At 49.9% G+C, this 19,458-nt stretch overlaps 2 protein-coding genes across 9 annotated transcripts in view; one reads left to right on the top strand and one right to left on the bottom strand.

Annotated features, from left to right (window-relative positions):
• LOC125751747 (homer protein homolog 2-like) overlaps window positions 1–19,458 on the top strand; it is a 426,913-nt gene that overhangs the window by 207,111 nt on the left and 200,344 nt on the right. The window lies entirely within an intron of this gene.
• Window positions 1–19,458, bottom strand: part of LOC125751737 (ADAMTS-like protein 3) — a 72,387-nt gene that overhangs the window by 14,361 nt on the left and 38,568 nt on the right. For 6 of the 7 annotated variants that reach the window (XM_049030945.1, XM_049030943.1, XM_049030946.1 and 3 more), the window contains 13 exons: window positions 17,074–17,119; window positions 15,616–15,852; window positions 11,832–11,958; window positions 8,779–8,853; window positions 6,442–6,599; window positions 5,481–5,592; window positions 5,248–5,386; window positions 4,845–4,895; window positions 4,124–4,328; window positions 3,830–3,977; window positions 3,488–3,572; window positions 1,424–1,689; window positions 1,049–1,178 (listed from right to left, as the gene is read on the bottom strand). In XM_049030945.1, coding sequence (XP_048886902.1) covers window positions 1,049–1,178; window positions 1,424–1,689; window positions 3,488–3,572; window positions 3,830–3,977; window positions 4,124–4,328; window positions 4,845–4,895; window positions 5,248–5,386; window positions 5,481–5,592; window positions 6,442–6,599; window positions 8,779–8,853; window positions 11,832–11,958; window positions 15,616–15,852; window positions 17,074–17,119 — 1,779 coding nt within the window. The remainder of the gene's footprint in view (window positions 1–1,048; window positions 1,179–1,423; window positions 1,690–3,487; window positions 3,573–3,829; window positions 3,978–4,123; window positions 4,329–4,844; window positions 4,896–5,247; window positions 5,387–5,480; window positions 5,593–6,441; window positions 6,600–8,778; window positions 8,854–11,831; window positions 11,959–15,615; window positions 15,853–17,073; window positions 17,120–19,458) is intronic. The other variant, XM_049030949.1, reaches the window with a different exon arrangement.

The following is a 19,458-nucleotide window of genomic DNA, read 5'->3' on the forward strand; positions in this document are numbered from 1 at the left end:
ACACGAACAAGAGATGCCCAAACCACATAGGCAAAGGGAAACATTAAAAATGCTGCTGTTAACTATGAATTTGGTTAGTTTAAATCACACTGCAGGAGCAGGGGGCTGCATCAGATGGGATCAGGAACTCACACCCTACAGGATGACAGAGGCTCAGGGTCTAGTAGGAAAGGGGACAATGCATGATGGGTAATGAAGTGACAAAAAGCCCTTATTCCGCATTTATTATGAAACACAGCTTTGGCAAAAACCTCTCTTCAGGCATCATTAAGGGAGATGCACAGATCATCTATTTTACCTCACATGGTACATTATTTACAGCCCATTAAAAACGTAGGGTTTTGACAGGCATGTCATTGTGAAAAAATGTGCCACTTCAACTTTACAATTACACTGTACAACAAAAGCAGAACTCTGATCAGCAACGTGGGCCAAAGCTGCTTTCCAGGCTGGCTGCAGATGGCCAGTTTCACTGGTTTCTGTGGCAGCTGCCGACCCTGATGTCCCTCACTGGCTTTCGGTCAACCGACTACTTCACTGGGGTTTCAAGGCACACTGAACGGCAGCCCGTAAGCCGGACCAGGACCGGTGTCATCTCCTAGTCATCTCTGATCATCTCCCAGTCATTTCTGATCATCTCCCAGTCATCTCTGATCATCTCCCAGTCATCTCTGATCATCTCCCAGTCATCTCTGATCATCTCCCAATCATCTTCCAGTCATCTCCCAGTCATCTCCCAATCATCTCCCAGTCATCTCCCAGTCATCTCCCAATCATCTCTCGTCATCTCCCAATCATCTCCCAGTCATCTCTCATCATCTCCTAGTCATCTCTCATCATCTCCTAGTCACCTCCCAATCATCTCCAAGTCATCTCTCATCATCTCCTAGTCATCTCCCAGCTGCACTGGTTAATCGGTGAAGAACAGATGCTGAGCTGCTCCCACTGTATGACAAATACATGGTTCAGTTTAAAGAAGCAGGGCAGTTCTGCTGAAACACCAGGAGTCCGGATCTCTCCCAATCGGGCAGATGAGTTTGCTCCTTACCCTGGGGGACAGGGGCCGAGATTACATGACCGGGGCGTCCCTGGGGGCCGCGTGGAAGCATCACAGAAGGAGTCATCTGCCGGCTCCCCCTGCCCTCTGTCCACACACCTAACGATCGCCTCCTGCATCCCTGTTGGAGGGGGGGGGAGATACATACATCAAGCCTGCAAAAAATTTTCATTTCAACAAAATCACATTTACTACTAAAGACAAACATAAAAAATACAGAACCCCTCTGTTATCAACGTACATTTTACCTCAGTCAGAAAGCTGTGGTTGTATTACTTTTAGTAATTAGTACAGTTGAATTGCATCAGTTCCTCATGACTCAGGAAAGGAGTTCAATGGAAAAGTACGAAGATCTTTCCGGATTACCAGTGGCACAGGATGAGGAGCAGCCGGCAAAGCCGACGTACTGCCATTCATAGAGTGTGTGCGGGGGCCACCTTGGGCTCAGCACCCCAGAGCAGAGCCTCAGGTGACAGGCCCTCTGGGACACGGGCCTCTCCTCCGGGCACTCCTCATCCGGCAGGTCCGCCTCGGCCTGAGAGAAGGCCAGCAGGATCCGACACTGCACCGCCCGCTGTTGGAGGCCCGGCCCGCAGGTGGCGCTGCAGGGCTGCCATGGCCCAGGAATGAACCTGCAGGTGGTAGAACGCATGTCTGAAGAAAGAGCCACATGACCATGTGACAAGAAAGCAAGACAACATGCAATGCATGCCGGGAGAAGGAACATGCAAATGAATACCAAACACTACACACACACACACACTCACAAACACTTTTGTATTCATATCTTTGTGCGGATTCTCCCATTCATTTCTATGGGAAAAAACCCCAATCCCAACAATGACACCCTTACCCCCAACCCAGCCCTAACCCCAACCATAAGTAACCAAACAAAACACAAGACATTTTGAAATTTTTATAAAATTGAGTTTCCCTTTGTGGGGACTGAAAAAATGATCCAGAGAACGTCAAAATAACAGGCTTTTATCACATTGTGGCAACATTTGATCCACACAATGTACTATATATACCCCCCCCCCACACACACACACACACATACTTTTTCCTTTTATTTTCCCAGATTTTATGAACAGGAAGTTAGACCTTTTAGCCCAATTTGGAAGTGTGTTGGGAATAAGCTCTTGGACAGACTCCCTGTGCCAACAGACGTTCAGGGGAAAAAGACAGTTTCAGCATATCAGATACATTCCTACCAGCTACACACGTTTAATGTCAAACAAAAAGAGTCCTTAACATTCATCTGACTTAATCAGACTTAAATAAACCTTACAGGATTAACTCCACAGCAGAGGAAAAGCCCAGGGATACTTTTGACAGGCAAAGAGACAGATTCTTATGTCAGGTTTTCAAAACAAGGCTTTGCTTGAAATAATTATCTCTGCGTCATGCTGTGAATTAATCGCTATCCTGTGCCAATGGTCTTTTAAAAAAAAGCAGAGTAAACAATGAGAGAGGAGGACTACAATCCAAGATGTAATGAATCGCAGCACGGCATAATATACATTTCATTAAATGTGAAATATTTGCAGCTACTTAAATATATTTTGAAATTAATCCTTTGTACAATTTATGTACGGTGCTTGCGATTCCTGGTATTCCTGGGAGACTTGTTAGCTAATACCTTTTGCATATATAATTCTGCTTATCATGTCTGTCTTTCCCTTTACTGCTACTTGAAATGTGCGTAGGACGACAGAACAGCATCTCTCTGAAACATGGTCACTAGGGGGCTGGGAGGCTCCCTGGGTTCATGAACAAGTCGGAGGATTTTCTGAGGCAGCAAACACTGACACACAGGTACAGGTGTAGGGTTGACACACTAATACACAGGTAGAGGTGTAGGGCAGACACACTGATACATGGGTACAGGTGTAGGGCTGACACACTGATACACAGGTACAGGTGTAGCGCTGACACACTGATACACAGGTACAGGTGTAGGGCTGACACACTGATAAACAGGTACAGGTGTAGGGCTTACACACTGCTACAGGTGTAGGGCTGACACACTCATACACAGCTACAGGTGTAGGGCTGACACACTGATACACAGCTACAGGTGTAAGGCTGACACACTGATACAGAGCTACAGGTGTAGGGCTGACACACTGATGCACAGCTACAGGTGTAGGGCTGACACACTGATGCACAGCTACAGGTGTAGGGCTGACACACTAATACACAGGTAGAGGTGTAGGGCTGACACACTGATGCACAGCTACAGGTGTAAGGCTGACACACTGATACAGAGCTACAGGTGTAGGGCTGACACACTGATGCACAGCTACAGGTGTAGGGCTGACACACTGATGCACAGCTACAGGTGTAGGGCTGACACACTAATGCACATCTACAGGTGTAGGGCTGACACACTAACACTCGTATGTCAATCATGGCTCGACGACTCACATGGGCTCTTCCCAGGCAGACCGCGGCTCCTCGAGGTCCTGAGCCTCTTTCACCCAGGGCAGCTTGGCTTCCACAGGAAGCTGTTCTGGAAAACCAGACCACAAAACGTTACATTGGGGGGGGGGGGGCGCGGTCCCTGCTAACGGACCCTCTGTCCACATGCCAGGAAACATCTTTGCCATCATGGGGGCATGACTGGCACCCATCGCCATAACGCACAGGATTGCAAAGTCTCCTCCATGAGGAGGACATCAAACCGCAGCCCCGCTTCCAGGTCGGCGAATGGCACGGCTAATACGGGCCCCCAGGGGCCGCCAGCCAGGGGCCGACCTGACGCCATACCTTGGGGCTTGTAGCACGCAACGGGAACCAGGCAGTCTTCTTTAACGGGAGGCTTCAGCCCAGCGCTGCACCCCCCGGCGTGCTGCCCTCTGTGATCAATGCACAGAACCACTCTGTAACGCAAGCCACGCCCACAGGTAACCGTGCACTGGAAAATTAACAAGCCGTTACAGCACCACAGTGTGGCCCGCGGCCGGCATGAATGCAGCATTCAACACAACACGCTGGAAATGCGATGCCCTGCTAACAGGCCGGTTACGCGTGAACCGGGATCCCCGGCGACGGCAGCCTCACCTGAGACCAGTCCAAGGCCGTCCACTGGGGACAGTCAAACACGTTGCAGTGCTGCTGCACAGCCAGCCGCGGCGAGTACATGCACTTCCACTCCTCCGCCTGGGTCGCCTGGCCATGCACATCCTCCTCCACGCAGGCCACGCCCCTTTCCTGGGTTCCGCCGCCGCAGGACACCGAGCACACCGTCCAGGGGCTGTGCTCCCAGCTGCAGGGACAGGGTGCACAGTCGGCTCGCCGTCAAGGTGGCGCCATCCGGACCTCCGCCGAAGCATGTGGCTCCACGATGACACCTCACCCAGCAAAGATCGACTCCACCAGCCCCCACTGCCCGAGTCTCAAGCGGCCCTCAATCCACGACACAGTGGAGACCGTCTCGGCTTTCGAACCAGCCAGAAAATAGCCACGTGGAACCAGACCCGACATGAGCGGACGTGCCCCGCACGCTCTCCAGCTCACGCAAACCACATGCGAAGGGCAGGCTAGCTAAGCGTGTGCCGTTTTGGGCAAAGAAAACAGACATCATGTAGGCTGGGCCTGCAGGATGATGTGGAGTCGAACCCAATGCCTCAGATGAGGAGAGATCGTAATCATCACATCGAAACACCAGGAGAGCATATTACTGCAGCCTGGAGAGTGTAATCTACTCCAGACGTACCAGTAAGTACCAGTTCACCTGAAGGAAAGAAAAACCATGTTACAGGATGTACACTGGGCAGCTCACCGCGGTAAGGGCTGGAAGTGGTCGTAGGGCATCACCTCCTTGAAGCCGTCACTGTGGGGGGGGGGGGGGGTGTATCAGGGGAAGTAAGGCCCCGGGCCAACATTATATCAAAAAAACATTCATCTTTCCCATATTAGATTATCCATGAAGATAATCGGCATAAACAGAAATGTACTGAATGATTTAGAACAGTGTTTCTCAAACCACTCTTTGGGGACCCCCAGGTCTCTCATGGAATTGGGAGGGGGCAAAATGGGGTCCACCTAGGGGTCCCCAGGGACTGGTTTGAGAAACACTGATTTAGAAACATGATGGACAGATGATGACAGCAGACGGGTACTGGGTCAGCTGATAAGACCCCCCGGGGGGGCCCCCCCCCCGCCCGCCCCGTACGCAGACTGGCCTTTCTGGGCAGGCGTCCATGTTACACTCCTGCAGCTTAGCTTTTGGCTTCCTGGCCTCAAGGTGACCGCGGCAGTGCTGCTCCGGCACGGTGTGGTTGTGCCGGATGTCCATGCACTCGGCCGAATTGAGCTGATAACCTGGGGGCCGGCAGGACAAGGTCACCAACGGGGCAGGGGGCAGGAGAAAGCGACGCTCACGGAGCCCGGATGAAGAGGGGATCGTGGGGCTGACCTCCACCACACGTGACGGAGCAGGGGAAGAAGCCCGTCTCTCTCCACTGGTACCGGATGGGCTGGTAGAACGTGAAGTGGACCAGCAAGTCACTTGGGGCCGTGGACTTGACCTGAAGAGAAGAGTGGTTATGTGCAGGGTGGGCAATTCAGGTCCAGAGAGTGAAAGTCCAGACCAAGATTTTTTTGCAACCAACCAGTTGAGTTTAAGGAGTCACAGTCACAGAGCACTCAGCTGGTTGGTTGCAACAAAATCTTGGTCTGGACTTTCACTCTCTGGACGTGAACTACAGCTCTGGTTGTGAGTCAGTAACAGACACAGGTCAGCCCATCAGACACAGGTCAGACACAGGTCAGACACAGGTCAGACACAGGTCAGGCACAGGTCAGACACAGGTCAGACACAGGTCAGACACAGGTCAGACACAGGTCAGGGGGTGCTATAATGTTCCTGAGCGTAACTGCTGGGAGAGTCTCATCCAAACACCTCCAATCACAATAACGGCAACATTCAAAGGAGAACATAAATGAACCTTTCAGATATAACAGAAGAAAATGCCATTTTACAGTGTATAAATTAGAATAAATATTTATGCGTATTTATTCAGGGAAAAAAAATCACACATTCACTAATTATACCTTTCATACCCTCTTGAGGTCAGGCAATTCATCTCTGTCCCCTGCAGAAGACATTATGTTTTTTGCTCATATCTCTCATACTGCACATGGCACTCTTTAAATTCCTGTTGTTCCTTAAAGGGGACAGTTGGAGGCTTAAGGTGACGTTACATGTTTGCAGATGTGACCTTGCCAACCTCCTCTTCCTGTCAAATCAAAATTTTTAAATCAATATGATTTTTTTTCTCCAGTGGATCTCAAGAGGCCATATGACATTCCCAGATAACCTGGTGCGTGGCACCTGGCCAACATAAGACAATCTAGAACCTTCCTTTCATCCTTGCCTTGACAATAAAGTCTACCATCAGGGGTCCATGGGCCATTATCATCTGCTTGTCGGCGTCCCTCTGGAAGTCCACAGCAGTGTTCTCGATGGTGTACAGTCCCGGGGAGTCGAAACTGCGCAGCTCTCTGTGCCCTGAGAGACTGTGCGACTCGATTACTGAAATACACATACACACACACACACACACGTTCGTATTCAAACCTTTGTGGGGACTGTTCATTAATTTCTATCCCAACAATGACAAGCTTAACCCCAACCCAGGTCTAAGCTTAACCAGAAGTAACCAAACAAAACACAAGCCTTTTGGCATTTTTAGTTTTTTGATTGCATTCACAGATTTTTATAAAAATCATGTTGTGGGCATATTTGGTCCCCATGATTTAATATATACATAACACACACACACACACACACACACAGACACACGATTTTGTTTTCAAACGGTGAGAAACAAGTGACTGCAAAAGGCTCCTCTATTGCTGGGCATCTTGTCAATGACAGACATTCAAACATCTTCATCGGCCACGAAACGCATCCAGAAAGCCGACCGAAAGAAGGCAGGGAGAGCAGAACAGCTGCCGACCAAAGCAGAAGCCCAGACCCGTCAGCACCTCGCACTGAGTCCTGGCACGAGGCCAGCGGTGTCAGGAGAGAAACCCGGCACTCACTTCCTGTGTGCCTGGAAGGCACCTCACGGGAGGACCGAGGCATTCTGGGTAGATGAAGTTCAAGCTCAAGACCAAGGATGCGGGCTTATATCTTTTAAGAACATGGGAAAGTTTACTAAGTAGAGATTTTAACTAGCCCAGATACTGAAGAAATAACAAGAAATAAAATCAATCACAGAGAGCATGTAAAAACAAATCGGACATCCAGTGGATTCTCGGGTAACTAATAATTATGGGCAGATTTTCAGTATTGCAACATTACACAATGTTCATGCCACTGAACAAATATTTGAAGTGTAATTCATTGTATTTTTAAAATAAACACACTGAGTGCTCTCACAGTGGTGATTGTGAGAAGGGTACATTACCAAAAAGATTTTAATTTTAGTTCAAATTCACTGAGGCCCAAATTCACTGGACTGATTCGGTCTGTGCGATTTCTCTTTAACAAGACAAAGTCATAGAATCGTTAGCGTCGGTCATCATCGTATCACCGAATCCCGAAAGGGTTTATGAAAAATCCCGAAACTTACAATAGCGGGAAATACGACCACGGATTTATCAATGACTTCCTGGCGATCTTCTGCTGAAGCTCACGCAGCGACAGCCTCGGGATCTCGCTGCGGCTTTTGTCGACGTAATGATTTAATGGAAGAGCAGATGGAGGCCGGCTTTCCAGATAGCAGATAAACCGCCTGCTAAAGTCATTTTAAGTCAGTCAGAATCCACTTTTGGAAGGTCTGACAGAACAAACATCTGTGGAAACTGACCGCCTGGCCTTTTGCTGGGCTGCTGGCTGCTGGGACAGCAGGAAGATGCCGTTTCCGAGGTGATGCAGATGGGGGTGTAAAGAGCCCCCCTGTGACAGTTAGATAGCTGGCCCCATGACATGTCTCCACAGCCCCTCCCCCCCAGGGGCTCCTGAACACTGACCCTGGGGATGCCCGTGGGAGACTGAGCACGTAGCCAGGTCCCTGGGGAGTTTCCGGAACGCCAGGAAGTTTCCGGAACTCTGGTGGAGCCAAATCTGCCTTTTCCCCCCCCTATATAATCTCCATTCCCAGCGCTTTCTACGACGACACGTCCGCAGAAGCGGCCCCTGGCAGACAGACTCCTCACAGCGGCTGCACTGATTCTCAGCGACGCGCCCAGCTGACGGAGGCGTCGAATGACGACGCAGCTGCGCGGTCACCTGGTATTTAAACCTGAAGTTAACCTAAAGCCTGAGGATAACAAGCTACCATTTATGACCTTCTATCTGGAAAAAAACTGCTCCAGACATCAGCGTAAAGGGACAGTCAGATCTCTCCACAAGACCAGATAAACTCAAAAGCAAAAAACAGCCCATTATATTGGAAAAGATGGCGAACCCCCCCCCCCCCCCCCCCCAAGCTAGCTGGTACATGATTTATGTCTGAATGGCAGCTAACACATTTGTTACCTCCGTACCGCTTTAGCTGTATTTCAGAATATTTTATTATATTTCACCAGGCATGGCTGCCAAAACACCTCTGATTCCTAAACGCGTGGCTCGATGCTGTGTTTTCTTAACACCTCATTCGAACAAAACTAAAATAACATCTCGGATGTCGGAGCGGAGCAGAGGTCGGCTACCTCTCCCTCCGGCCGGCCTGTCGAAGCTGGCGGCGGCAGTGAGCAGTACTTACTAACGAGGCCCGCTCCTTTGGCCGTGATCCCCACACCGCGGCTGCCCAGAGGAACCTCAACCACAGTCTTCAGCGCTGCAAGGCATGAATGCAAATGGAGGAGTTTCACAACAGCTCTCGCACGCACACGCGCGAGCTGACGGCGCTCCGGAGAGCGCAGACACGCATTTCAGGCATTTAAGGAACACGCAATCATGCGGGCTGTGAGTGATGCTTCCATCCCAGCCTCACACTTACCCCATTCTCAGCCCACTAATTCCAGCAGCCGCAGTGCATTGTGGGAAAGGAGATTATTAGAATTATGGGATGAAAGGAAATCTACAACAGAATTATCCACAAGCTGCTAACGCCTAATCGACGGGACATTCATATGGACTTCCCAATAAAATAGTGATGCTTGGTGAATGCCCATGGAGAAAATTCTTACTTGACCTACCCTACAGACACATATGCAGGTAAGAGCTGGGGGGGACACAGAGATGTGACTATCCTGCCAATGCTGAGGCTTAAACCGTCATAAGATGATCACGGGCAAAAATGCCAGCATGTGCCGAAGAGACACAGATCTAACCGATCACAGCGATCACAGCGATCACAGGCTTTCAGGAGCTTCAGAGTTCTTTGGAAGGAACAAATAAATCACAGTATCAGCCTTCGTTACGAGCTATTTTAGCATTAGCGATAATCATGAGTGTGTGCCCTGTGATGGGCTGGCCCCCCATCCTGGGTTGTTCCCTGCCTCGTGCCCATTGCTTCTGGGATAGGCTCCGGACCCCCCCGCGACCCAGTAGGATAAGCGGTTTGGAAAATGGATGGATGGATGGATGATTCGGTGCAAATCTGTGGAATGCCAGGTAAGGTCCTAACAGGGAAATCTCACAGCACCTGCATTGTTGCGCACCAAAGAAACCGGAGAAACCTGCATGCATCTCTGACTCAGAGTCTGTGCTCAATGTAATTGCGTAGCTCAGGCTATAGAGCAGTACGGGGAAATTCTCTGCTGTGACACAATAAACTGGACTGAATTCTGGGAGAAGGTGTGCGATTATGATGTCATCAGTAGGCGGGGCTACTCTATGCACCTCACTCAGTAAAAAGAGCACACGCTCATGCAAAAACAGTAAGACATCTGTGAAATGGCTTTTTCATCACAGCAGGGCCTCGGGCCACTTCGTGCGACTCCGCTAAATGGATCCGCACACCCGCGCCTGGCTAAAAGCTTTACGACCCTCGGCACCGAACGCACATGAAAGAATATCATTCCTAAACGAGGCGTTAGGTTTACAAGCGGGATAAATGCTAATGCTATTTTCCAGTGCGAGAAACCGATTTTGTGCCCTGATGGGGCGATAGACTGCCAGCGATTAAGCAGTACCCCAGAAATAACTTTGGAAATGTGCCTTCAAGCCTTTAAAAGCATCAATAAATTTTAAAAAGGTTTAAAAGATGCAGTTTAAAAGATACCCTAAGGCACTCCAAGGGACATTCTTGAGAAGCTTTCAATAACAAGGCCTTAACACAAGCAAAGGCCCCCAAGTTGACACACTACCCCTGGATGAGTGGGGGTCTCCACTTTCCCCTGTGGTTATAAGATAGCCTTAAAACAAAATGCCCGTTTTAATATGACAGGCATCACTGAGTGATTAGCGACCTGGAAGCGTGAGATACGTGTATGAAAGCCAGTGTATGAAAGCCAATGGGCTACCGCCCCCTAAGGTGTCGGCAGGAGATGTGCAGGGCGTGGCTCCTCTGTCCCTCAGGAACCGGGCACATATTCTAGCCAGCTAGTGAACCATCCAGGCTGACAAACACACAGTAATAATGATGATGATAATGGTGGTAATCAGGCTTTCGGGACGGCTGTGGAAGGGAGACTGAACTGAGGCACACCACGTCCCAGAATAACAGCGTCTGCTGACGGCCGCACTGGAGAAGAGGAAGCTGTGGGACGTGGCGTCAGAGCGCAGGGTGACTTAGCCGGCCGGCCATCACCACTACAGGAGCTGCAGCGTGCCTGCACCAGCTCTCTGGGCAATTATATTTTTCCAATTTTAAAAAAGGGGGCTTGTAAAATGAACGGCACGGTGCCGCGAAACCCAAACTGGGCCACCAGAGCCCATTCCAGCAGCTCGTGCCGATCTGCTGAGTAGGAATTTTGGACCAGGGGAGGCTGGCAGCTGTGAAGGGTCCCAAGCCAGGGACTGAAGCCGAGAAGTCAACTTATAACATGGGAACAGGTCCGCGGACGTGGGCCGGGACGAGGACAGCGTCGCGTCCAACAAGGCAGGACAGGCGGCAGATTGCTGGGAAACCCAGCAGGCGCGTCTCTCGGGACGAGCAGAAACAAAAGGCGTTCGAGTAACTCGAGTACACGCTGTGTTTTGCGGCTGATGAAGGGAGATGGTTTCGGGATACTTTGTACATTCTCTTTGCGGTTACAGTCATCGCATCTAATGGTTACTCGCAGTTCCGTTAGAACAACAAGCTCTAAGCCCTGCTACCCCAACCCCCCCCCCCCCCCCCCGCCTGTCCCTGCGATTAAAAACCACAGTGAATTCACGTTACACTGAAATTCACAACCCCAACCTTTGCGGGCCGCCCACACAAGCAAGGGCACCAAACTGATTGGCTGTAATTATAGCCCATTTGCGATTGTTTACGAAGCCGGGTCAATTTTGTGTGGGATTGGTTGCAAAAAAATGCGTGATATATAACTGAAAAATACACAAAAAAATTACTGGAAATGAAATTTACTGTAGTATAGCTAGCGTGCTCTATGTTTATAGAGTTTCTGGTCGACAAAACAAAAATGCATTTAATATATAAATAAACAAAGCAGCAATGTTAAGAGGCTCTCTTCACACTAGGTTTAAGGAAAAACAGAGGAATGTGTTTGATTCCTTGGTTCAGTCTGGACCCGGGAAGCAAACAGCACAGGGGCTAGAAATGAAACAGAATTAGGGAGGTCCGACACTGAGGCCTCTGGGCCAGATCCGAGGGTCAGATTGGGGCGAGCAGGTTGGACGGCACCGGCGGGTCACTCGTGCACCTACGTTCCTCCGCCGTGACGTGCAGGGACGCCTGTCCGCTCACCAGCCGGCATGTGGAGCCGTCGCCCCCGCACAGCCCACAGCCGTCCTCCTTGGCGCCGCTCCAGAGCTGGCGGTCACAGCCCACCTCCTGCAGAGGGCAGACCGGCAGGGAGATCAGGCCGGCGGGGAGATCCGAGCGGCGGGGAGATCAGAGCGACGGGGAGATCAGACCGGCGGGGAGATCAGACCAGCGGGGAGATCAGGCCGGCGGGGAGATCAGGCCGGCGGGGAGATCAGGCCGGCGGGGAGATCAGACCGGCGGGGAGATCAGACCGGCGGGGAGATCAGGCCGGCGGGGAGATCAGGCCGGCGGGGAGATCAGACCGGCGGGGAGATCAGGCCGGCGGGGAGATCAGACCGGCGGGGAGATCAGACCGGCGGGGAGATCAGGCCGGCGGGGAGATCAGGCCGGCGGGGAGATCAGACCGGCGGGGAGATCAGGCCGGCGGGGAGATCAGGCCGGCGGTTACCGCCACAGATGCTCCGCCAACGTCAGCCTGATCCTTCACCAGAAGATACCACCACCAATGGCTCTCCAAGCCAGGGCTGGCATTCCGTGGCACGCTTGCCCCCCCTCGGTTTCAGGTGAGGTGTCCATTTGGTGTGTGTCACCCTTCCCAAAGCTGCCGCGCCACGCTTTTGAGAGAAACCCCGACACGCTCTGCTGGAACATTCCGGATCGCTCGGCGTCCCTACAGTGACCTCATCGTGACACCGCGGCTCCAGTCACTCGTCGCCAGGCCAGAGAAAAGCCAGGCTTGGCGTTTAAGAGCACGACACGCCGGCTTGTCCAGCAGGCAGAATTTCTGTCCTCCATTTACTGCTGGCTCTTATCAAGACGTCACCATGCAGCTAACAGTGGAGCCTCTCTCAAGCCAACCCCCGCCCCCCCAATCCCACCCCATTACCACAATCCCAGCCACAGAGTAACCTTCCAGCGACAATCCTCACATTCTACGGCCATATTCCTCATCGATGATTCCCAAGGATCAGAAACCATCAGGGCTTCCTGTTCTCTTCAAAGACGACTTCCTGCAGAAATGCCATGAGAAGGGGTCTCTCAAACGCTCCTCCACACAGACACTTAGCACGTTCCTTCATGATAAGCTAAGCTCAGGACTAAGGCATCGCCTTCAACTTTCCATTACAGCTTCTGATAATACAATACGCCTCACAGTCAAAACGCATTTAAAGATTTCTCCCCATCACATTCGGTCTGTCACAGGCAGGATTTGGGAGGCGGCGAGGGCTATGACATCACCCCGCAAGGGTCACTGTCTGCTCTCCATCTCTGTTACTACCCTACAGCTACCAGCATCATGTTCCTTTCCAAGTTACTGGGCTGCCAACTTCGGTCAGCAGGCTTGAGTGAGATTTTCAATTCAAGGCAAGTTCGCACAAATATGCACACGCTTTTACATGTGTGTAACAGTTTTACATACATGCAAACTACCACAACACTTTAATTTGAGGTTTATAATGGAACAACACAGGTGAGCCTTCAGATCTCTCGCGTGAGCGTGGTAATCTGAAAGCGTGAGTGTCACGTCAGGTACGTGAGAGCTGGCAACCCTGAGGTTAACTGACTGGTTATGAAGTGGCTGTACAGCATAGGTTATGAACACTGAAGAACTGGATACAGGTCAGAGAGCAGTGACACTGTAAATAAAGTTTCGATAATGTAAATAAAGCCTCGGGGCCACCTGTGGTCAGCAAAATGCCCTCAACACTAAAGCCACCAAAACAGAAATTCATGCAGGAATCGCATCTAACCTGCAATATTAAAGGAGCCACAGATGTGTGTTTTCAAAGCTGCTTTACCCTGTAGCCATGTTGGTCTGTGTTACAAGCTCACTCAGGTCCCCCCCCAGCAGCAAACAAAGGCAGATCAGAATCCGGTAAATTTATCTTCTCTCCTTCCTAGTTTAGTTAGCAAATTGTGATTTTTCATAATGAATGCACATTGCGTTACCATCCAAAGCAATCAAATCACTGCGCAGAAAAGGTGTCTTATCTTGTCCGCACGCAAAGAAACCAGAAAGGCATGTCGCTTTGGATATAAGCACCTGATAAATAAAATAAATGTAAATGTGAATCAGAAGGTTTCAAGTTCACATCCCAAACCCAGGAGAATGATTTACTCATTAAATCTGGAGGTAAAGGAAAAATCGCAGTCCCTCTGTTGCAGAGATTTCTCTACTTACGCACCACGCATGTTCTGGTTATTTTAAAAAAAGAAACTGTCAGCATTCATACTTCAAGACGGCAGTAATGAAACAGAAAAAAATAACAGAAAAAAATAGGAGTGGATATTTATACCACAAAAGCAGCTTTGTTTGACAGTCAGCCACACGTGGGATTATCGGAGACGAAATCTGATCTGACGTTGATCCAGAAAGAACAGCAGAATCAAACGGGCGTCGATAGATGGGCCCAAATGGGCGTAATTACATCACAGAAATTACAGTGGGCGGCGGCCAGATTTTAAAGATGAATATTCTACTTCAAAAACAACATAAAAAGGCAGCGCGGTGGGGGAGGGATTCTGGAGTTTGAAGGAGAGATTAGTTCTCTGCATAAGTTACTCCCTGAAGGACAAACCTGTAACATTAAAGGAAATGCAATTTTATTTCAAAAACTCTAAAGTATGGGTGACTGGGTCTGATCCCTGCCTCCCTCGCAGTCCTGCCTCCCTCGTCTGTCCCCAGTATTTCACTCCTCTGTCCAGCCCTCAGAACCATCTAGGCACTGTTGACCCCCCACACCACATTCTACACCTCACCCGATAAGAATTAAATAACCTCCAATCCGCCATTTTGTCTGTTTAAATTAACACTGCATGACTAAACGGCCACAAGATCTCTTAATATAAGGGGTGGCTGAGAGGCAGCTGGCCAGTGGGCGGGTCCCTGAAGGTTAGCCCCGCCCTCTGCCATGTGGAGGACAGAGCGGTGGCACAGCATTGGTCAATAGAGGTCATATGACCATAGAGGCCCCCTGGGTGAAACTGGACAAGTTCACGGTGGGATTTAGGGCAATTAAAACACACAGAGACAGTCGAGTCGAAACACAATCGATCAAATTATGACTAATATGCTTATATTTTTAGAAACTTGCTTTCACAGAGCTGTGGGATTTTCCAGAAAGAGTTTTTTTATGTAAAAAACTGTTGGCAGATATGAAAAAAAAATGTTTATGCAGTCCTGGAAAAGCTGCACTCAAACATATGCTACAAAATGTGAAGATATTTACACAGTCAGTACCAGTCAAAAGTTTGGATTCATCAACCCACAGAAAAGTTTATTTGTACTATTCTCTATATTTTAGAATAATTAAAAAGTCATCATAACTATATAATAACATGTATGGATTATGCATTGACCAGAAAAGTGTGAGTTGCCAGTTCAAATCCCACGGTCAGCAGAGTGATGCCACCATCGGGCCTCTGAGCAAGACCCTTAACCCCAATCGCTCCAGGGCCTGACTGACCCTACTGTCCCTCCACACCAGTCTACTGAGGTGGCCTCCTGGGACGCTTTCCCAGCTGTCCTGAAGGAGCTCCCACATACAGACTGGACACTCACTGGCCGCTTCTCCTTCACTCTCGGGTCAAACTGCTCCAAAACCATTTCTGCTGTGTTTAGGTCAGGCGGCCTGGTCACGTGATGCAACACTCTACCTTGGTAGGCAGCTTGGTAGGTTACGCATAGGGCAGATACACTGGCACACGCTAAAACACACTGACCTGGCAGACCCCGCTGAGGCACATGTCCAGTGAGCTCTCCCTGCAGCGAGTCCCGTCCAATACTTTGGGGGCCAGTTCCACTACCAGGGCTGTACCCCGTGCCTGACACCTGAGGGCGCAGGGGGCATGGGGGTGGTCGGTCACCGGGACCCACTCATAGGTATGGCCCTGGTACTTGAGGTCGTTGTGGGCGGAGCACTGCTGGGCTCGGAAGTCCCCAGACTCGGCGGGACAGTCCTGCAGAGAAGCACGTCTATCAGGGCTGTCCTTAGGTCTTACCCTTCGACAAGGCCCTGACGGTGAATTGTATAACACAGGTAAAAGAGTTTAATAAACAGGCAAGGAATAAAAGTCAGTTTGGCCCTGGAATGGAGAATCTTCATATGAATAAGACCCTAGAATATTATGTTGTATTTTACTGTTTACCAAGGAAATGATTCATAGTCCACATGGTTTGCATCGACAGTCCGCTATTTTTAAACTAAATCAGACCTCAGACAAGTTACTGACACGGACTGAGGAGGCCAAACCACAGGGACAGGCTGTGAAGCCCACAGTCAGGAAACCATCTGCAACTCAAACTCTAGCGCCGGGAGCTGAAGCCCAGCGTCTGCCTTTGTCTCTGTCACCCCAGATTCTTCTACAGAAGGTGAGGAATCCAGGAGGGTCAATCTGCACCCACCCACCAAGCCAGCCGCACATCCGCCTGCTCTGTACACCACCACCCCCCCCCCCCACCCCAAGCCCCCAGGGTCAGCGCCAAATCAGCTACTCCAAGCCCAACGAGCCAAATGCACTTGGAAACACAGAAGGAATCCTTAGTCCTTCACCGAACAGCCTATAGTTATATGACTAATGACACTTTCTGGTCTCTGTGTCAAAGCAAAACCGATATTTAATCAGTAAAATTCAGCTGAGGTTCCAGGCCAGCAGATAAAAGCCCAGACCGCCTACGACGTACGACGGGTGCCCTTTCCGGTTGGCCATCTTCACCGAAACGTCATTGCCAACCGATTCTGATTAAAATCATTGTCTAATATACTATACGAGTCTACGTTAAATGCAGATGAAGCTACTTCAATAGGAGGTAAACACTTTTCCTTTTGACTGAACTAGCATGTGGGTAACTAATCAGGACTAGCTGTTTGCTGGACTGAGATCAGTTTAGGTCGATACTGGAGACTTTATATCGAAAGAGAGAATATTTACATGGATTTTCACTCCAATACAACACTAGCAGTTAGAAAAATCCCCACAAGAAATCTGAACCAGTCGGGGCTAAACCTCACTGCGCACTGACAATTTTTATTATTTATAATTTTTATTTCAGACTGTTGTCTGAATATCCTATTGCAAAGCTGTGAAATGTACTAGAAGGGTGTAGCTATCACTTAAGGAGAGCAGTGCAGATTTTATGGCCCCAAAAAAATAACAATAATATAAATTTAAGTGACTTACGGTGTTGCTGCACGTCCGGTACCTGATGCTTCTCCCATCACAGCTTCTACAGAAACAGGTAAAACAGGGGAAAGTGACGGTGACACAAAGAGAGTGAGGACTGAGGGGAGGGCGGAGACACACACAGGGTGCTGGACAAACGGGCATCAGCAGCACGTCGGGAGCCGGGAGGCCCCTTGCAGCCCATGTCAGAACAGGATGCCGCCAAGCCTTGATTAGAGCCTGTTGTGTTAATCGGCCTTAAATTCGTGGACTACAGTATGATGGAAAATGAGTGTGATGTGGGACAGACACAAACGGCAAAGCAGCTGGGGGGGTCGGTGTATGGGCTGGGGGGGTCGGTGTCGGCTTTAGTGCTGGATAGGCACATGCTGCAGATTCTACTTCAGGGCTGGAGACCATCTGAATTCTGAATCCTGCTTCAGACGTGAGAGCAGAGATCTGGGTGGCATTTTGGAGCACCACCTTGCTCTCTTCTCGGCAAGGTTCCTTGACTCTCGGGTGGGGGGGGGGGGCAAAGGCTTGGCTGAACACCAGATACCCCGCTGCACTCCACCCAGCTGCCACCAAACAGGTGCAGCGGTGTGTGAGATTAAAACACTGCTCTAACATCCCTGCGCCCAGCTCAGCCTGCCTGTGAAGATCCACACCGCGGCACTGCACCTGCGAATGGGCCACGACCCCCCCCTCCCCACCCTATGCCCCCCACCCCGCACTGCAATACCAGGGCACAAAGATGGACGTCGTCATTCAGTGAGATTCGCTACAGCTGATGAGACAGAGGCCGGCTGGCCATGTCAAGCTGTCAGGCACCAGCTTCCTTATACCAGCTGACACTGCACTAAACCAGGCCCACGGTGTTTGGTAATCCACTCACCACAGACCCCTGCCATTACCAGTTAATGCCAGAGGCAGAGGACTCTGCAGCAATTAAAGCACAAATACTAAGACTATTCCAAACCACCTTACGGGTTAATAATTAACACTTCTTCTTCCAGCTAATGATTACCCCTACCCACATCTCCTCTGTTGAGTGCCGGGTGCCCAGTACCCACTCAGCATGGGTAAATCAAACAGGGATGCTTCTAAGCAGCAAACATCTGGCGCTTGTTAGCATCCCGGCGCCCCCTAAGGGAACAGCTTTCACACACAGGAAATATTTAATAGGATTTTCCAATCTGACATGCAGTGGCATGCAGGCATGTGCACTTACTGTACGTCCCTGAGTCTGCGCACAATAATCCCCACCCCCCCCACCTTACTTTAAATATGTCCACAGAAAAATCTTTACACCACCAAAATGTTTTGCCAAAAATAATCCAAAGAACTGAATTCCTGCCCTCAATTACACTATTATGCTAAAAAAACCAGTAAAATCTTTTTTAAAAACAGGTTACAAAAACATTGCACTTTAAGAACCTAAATCAGTCTGGGGAGCTGAATCACCCTAATTAAGTGCTGTTTAACAGTGACACACATCCACTGGTGGGAGGCGTGACTGAGCTCTGGCCTAGGGTACAGCTCTCCTAGCACACAGGGATAACGTGCCACGCACCCCTTCGTCAAAATGGGGAGACGAGATTCATGCACAGAAACCAGTCAGGACACTAGCCCGGGCGACACAGCAACATACGATGACACATTTTCCAGCAACCGGGCCTGGAAGCTGTGTCCTAACTTTATTTTTTAGTGACGGCATGGAGAAATTTCTCTCCGTAAATCAAATCAGTGAAAATGAAATACTTTAAAAACAGGGTGTGTTACGCATACAAGATGGGCCAAAAGGCAAGCAAAACAAACTACTGATACATTTTTTTTACCTGATTAGCGTCGAATCCATCTTTGAGCCTCCCGGCATGTACATTCAAACAAGACGGTTTACATAAAGGGTCGTAAACTCAGAAATAAATCAGACGCTGAGAGGTAAACAGCTACGTTTCTGCTACAGCCAGTCAGAGATCTCTCAGGTCAGCGTGCGCTCGCATCCTGTCAAAGTTTTGTGGATTTCCACGCTATGTTCCCCTGCTGTCCAAGTCTGGGGAGGTTAGGAATCAGTCCCGTCATGGGTATGCAGACAGAAGAGGCCTCTGCCTACGATGGAGAGATGGGGGGGGCTCGGCAGGACAGCCCCTTAGCGAGCGACTTCACTATCCACTCCGTTACACTCCTTCCTGTGCTGTGAAAAAGACGCTGACTCTGTGAGACGCGGTTACTCTTCACAGGTAACGGACAGAGAAGTGGCCCAACTTTGGCCTTGATAAATGTCATCGTTCCCGATGGAAAACTTTCTTTACGATTTCTGCCATTAAGCCAGCGGCATCGCTGCCTCGCCAAGCATTCAAAGATGCTTGGGCTCTGGTCCACCGAGGCTCAGACCCGTTCAGA

The sequence above is a fragment of the Brienomyrus brachyistius genome, chromosome 11 (genome assembly GCF_023856365.1).
Source record: "Brienomyrus brachyistius isolate T26 chromosome 11, BBRACH_0.4, whole genome shotgun sequence".
Classification (NCBI taxonomy): domain Eukaryota; kingdom Metazoa; phylum Chordata; class Actinopteri; order Osteoglossiformes; family Mormyridae; genus Brienomyrus; species Brienomyrus brachyistius.